At 55.5% G+C, this 2,875-nt stretch overlaps 1 protein-coding gene across 1 annotated transcript; it reads left to right on the top strand.

Annotated features, from left to right (window-relative positions):
* Positions 1-6: 6 nt before the first annotated feature.
* On the top strand, positions 7-2,869 carry Ada (adenosine deaminase). The gene is made up of 3 exons (XM_015481128.2): positions 7-359; positions 1,056-1,171; positions 2,385-2,869. The coding sequence occupies exons 1-3, from the start codon at positions 262-264 to the stop codon at positions 2,639-2,641; spliced, it is 471 nt and encodes a 156-aa protein (XP_015336614.2). The 5' UTR covers positions 7-261; the 3' UTR covers positions 2,642-2,869.
* The last annotated feature ends 6 nt before the right edge of the window (positions 2,870-2,875 follow it).

Genomic DNA, 2,875 nt, shown 5'->3' with positions numbered 1-2,875 from the left:
GGGTAAGCATGGAGACAGGCCAGCCAGCGGCCACGGGTGAAACCAGGGTAGGCGTGGCTTGGAAGTAGAGCTGCAGGTCTGGGATCCTACCCAGCAGACGCCCAGAGCTTGGGGCTGGGGAATGAGGGATTGGGGGCCAGAAAAGGTTGGGGTCAGCCTCATTTGTTCCTGGAGCTCCCAAGGGGCTGGTCCCAACCCTGTTCTTCCCTTCCCAGAGGCTCCAGAGAAGCCATCAAAAGAATTGCCTATGAGTTTGTGGAGATGAAGGCCAAAGAGGGCGTGGTGTATGTGGAGGTGCGCTACAGCCCACACCTGCTGGCCAACTCCAAAGTGGAACCAATTCCCTGGAACCAGGCTGAGTGAGTGACAGCCTGGAGAGGAGCTGGGCTGAGGGGGTCTGTGTTCCACTCTTCTTGGTGAAAACTTCCAGGTTTTTCAGAGGGCAGGACCACTGGGAGCTCCTAACCTTGGTCTTGGTCTTGATCCATGGCCTCATGAAGATGGGCTTGATGGGCTTAACTTGGCCATAGAGATATGGTCCCCCTCCCTCACCTGGAGGTTCATGATTTACTCTGGACAAAAGTGTTGGCTGTGTCTCACGCCCATGGCTCTGGATGCAGGCCTGCTGTCAGGGCAGGCTAACCCACCTAGCCAGCAGCTCTAAGGGTCCTGCTCAGTCCCCTAGTAGGAATGAGTCTGGCCTGTTCTTCCCCCACACTGGGCCCCCGGGGATTTAGAGTGACATCATGAAGCCCGCTTGCCCCACCTTCAGAGCCTCGATTCTGATCCCTGTGGAAGGCAGTAATCCCCAGGCTGAGCTTCGTCATGCTCTATTTCCATCCACAGGTGGAGAGGGGTGGCCCGCACCCGCACACCGGGATCTAGAAGTGCCCAGAGTGCTCTAAGAAAGCTGGCAGGGGGTGCTGGGGCTCAGGGTCATCTCTGTGAGTCTTTCCTCAGAGGAAGTGGGCAGTGGGGGAGACTCCCCACCCCTCGGTAGGGGCTATCCCAGGCCTTCCCTCTGCCTCAGGCTATCACTACTCCTTTCCACACAGAGGGGACCTCACCCCAGATGAAGTGGTGGACATAGTGGGCCAGGGCCTGAAGGAGGGGGAGCAAGACTTCGGGGTCAAGGTGCGATCCATCCTGTGCTGCATGCGCCACCAGCCCAGTGAGTACCATCAGTGCCTGCCCAGCTGCCCACCTGACCCTGGCCCCAACCTTCTGCTTGGCCATGGGGCCGTACATGGCCTCCTCTGTGCCCCTACCCCATGGTATCCCATGAGCACATCAGCAGGGTCCTGGAGCTCCCAAAGGCTCCAGAGGCCTCCTAGGCTGGCTCCGAACTTCCTGGTGACACCCTCCTCCCCAGGAAGACCAGGCCTTGACAATTATATGACCTGCAGAAAGCTCAAAACCAGAGGAGCCTGAACAATTGAAAATAAACAGCCCATAGTTCTCCCATGAGACCCTGTGGGCCCAGCCTCATCCTGTCCAGGCCACAGAACCCTTGCATGGGCCTGATTTCTGGGATTGCTGAGAGGACACCCTTGTCCCTGAACCTGATCAAATCTTTAGGGCTTTAGCTTCTTGGAGCAGAGCCCCATCGTGTGCCCTTAGGCAGGCAGGTCACATCACCTCCCTGGGCCTCAGTGACATGTTATCACAAGAGGATCGTGCTCGTCTCATCCCTCCACCCTTAGAATCTGTGGGAACAAAGCCAAGGGTCAGTGCCAACCTGCAGGCCCACCCTGGGCAGCGATTCACATGCCTTGTCTCTAGCCCTTGCAGCAGCTCTGAGGTGGGACTACCGTGGTTTATTCCCATCTGACAGATGGGAAACCGAGGCAGAGAAAGGCAAAGCCTCTTGGCCCCTCAGGAAGGCACAAAGCCCCGAGTTAAATCCAGAACTGTGTGGTTCTGAAGCTTGTGTTCATTTATTCTTTGTCAACATAACAAAATGACGACAGGCTGAGGGTAACTCATGCATTCGTGGTATGGCTGGCAATACCAGTGTGAGTTGCATTGGAGATACAATGTTAAGCTCTGTGTCATCCCCTTTAATTGGGGGGACTGATTGGCATTGAGTGGGGGAACAGCTCAGACTCTGTCCTTGGTACTTTATACATGGCCTCGGCAAAGCCTCACCAGGTCCCCTGTGTAGAGGTGGTGGGTTCTCTCTGGGAAGAGAGGATTCCGAGGCGCGGAGCAGTGCAATTTGACAAAGGCTATGTGGTTGACTCAGCAGCCAGGATTTGAGACAAGACACTGGGATCTTTGTCCTGTGCTAGCCTCTGATGGGTGCATAGGACAGCAGGTAGGAGGGCTGAGGGATCCCGCTCCACCATGCTGCTGATGGAGCCCTGGTGGGCGTCTCGCCACAGACTGGTCCCTGGAAGTGGTGGAGCTGTGTAAGAAGTACCAGCATCATACTGTGGTGGCCATCGACCTGGCTGGTGATGAGACCATCAAAGGAAGCAGCTACTTCCCGGGGCATGTGGAGGCCTACGAGGTGGGCCCGTGGAAGGGGAGGCTGGCCCTGGGTGAGCTTGTAGGAAGAACTCACACAGATGGGGAGTGTGGAGCCTGCTGCATCCCTGAATGTGTCTTGGCTGGGCTGGGGGCTTGGGATTGGGTATAAAGGAAAGTCCTATGTAGCACTGAAATCTTGTGTTTAAACCTGCATCTGCCTATGATTTGCTGTGTGACTTTGGGGCAAGACTATCTCTTCTCTGAGTCACTGTTTCCTTGGTTCACACTTGCTGGTTGGCCTTTGTCCTGCTACTTAGCTCTTCTGAGCTTGTTTCCCCTTGGTAAGTTGGGTGTTATAATACTATGACTCTCAGATGGTTTATACAAACCATTTCAAACAGTT

The sequence above is a fragment of the Marmota marmota genome, unplaced genomic scaffold (assembly GCF_001458135.2).
Source record: "Marmota marmota marmota unplaced genomic scaffold, marMar, whole genome shotgun sequence".
Taxonomy (NCBI): domain Eukaryota; kingdom Metazoa; phylum Chordata; class Mammalia; order Rodentia; family Sciuridae; genus Marmota; species Marmota marmota.
This window is presented reverse-complemented; position numbering and strand designations above follow the sequence as displayed.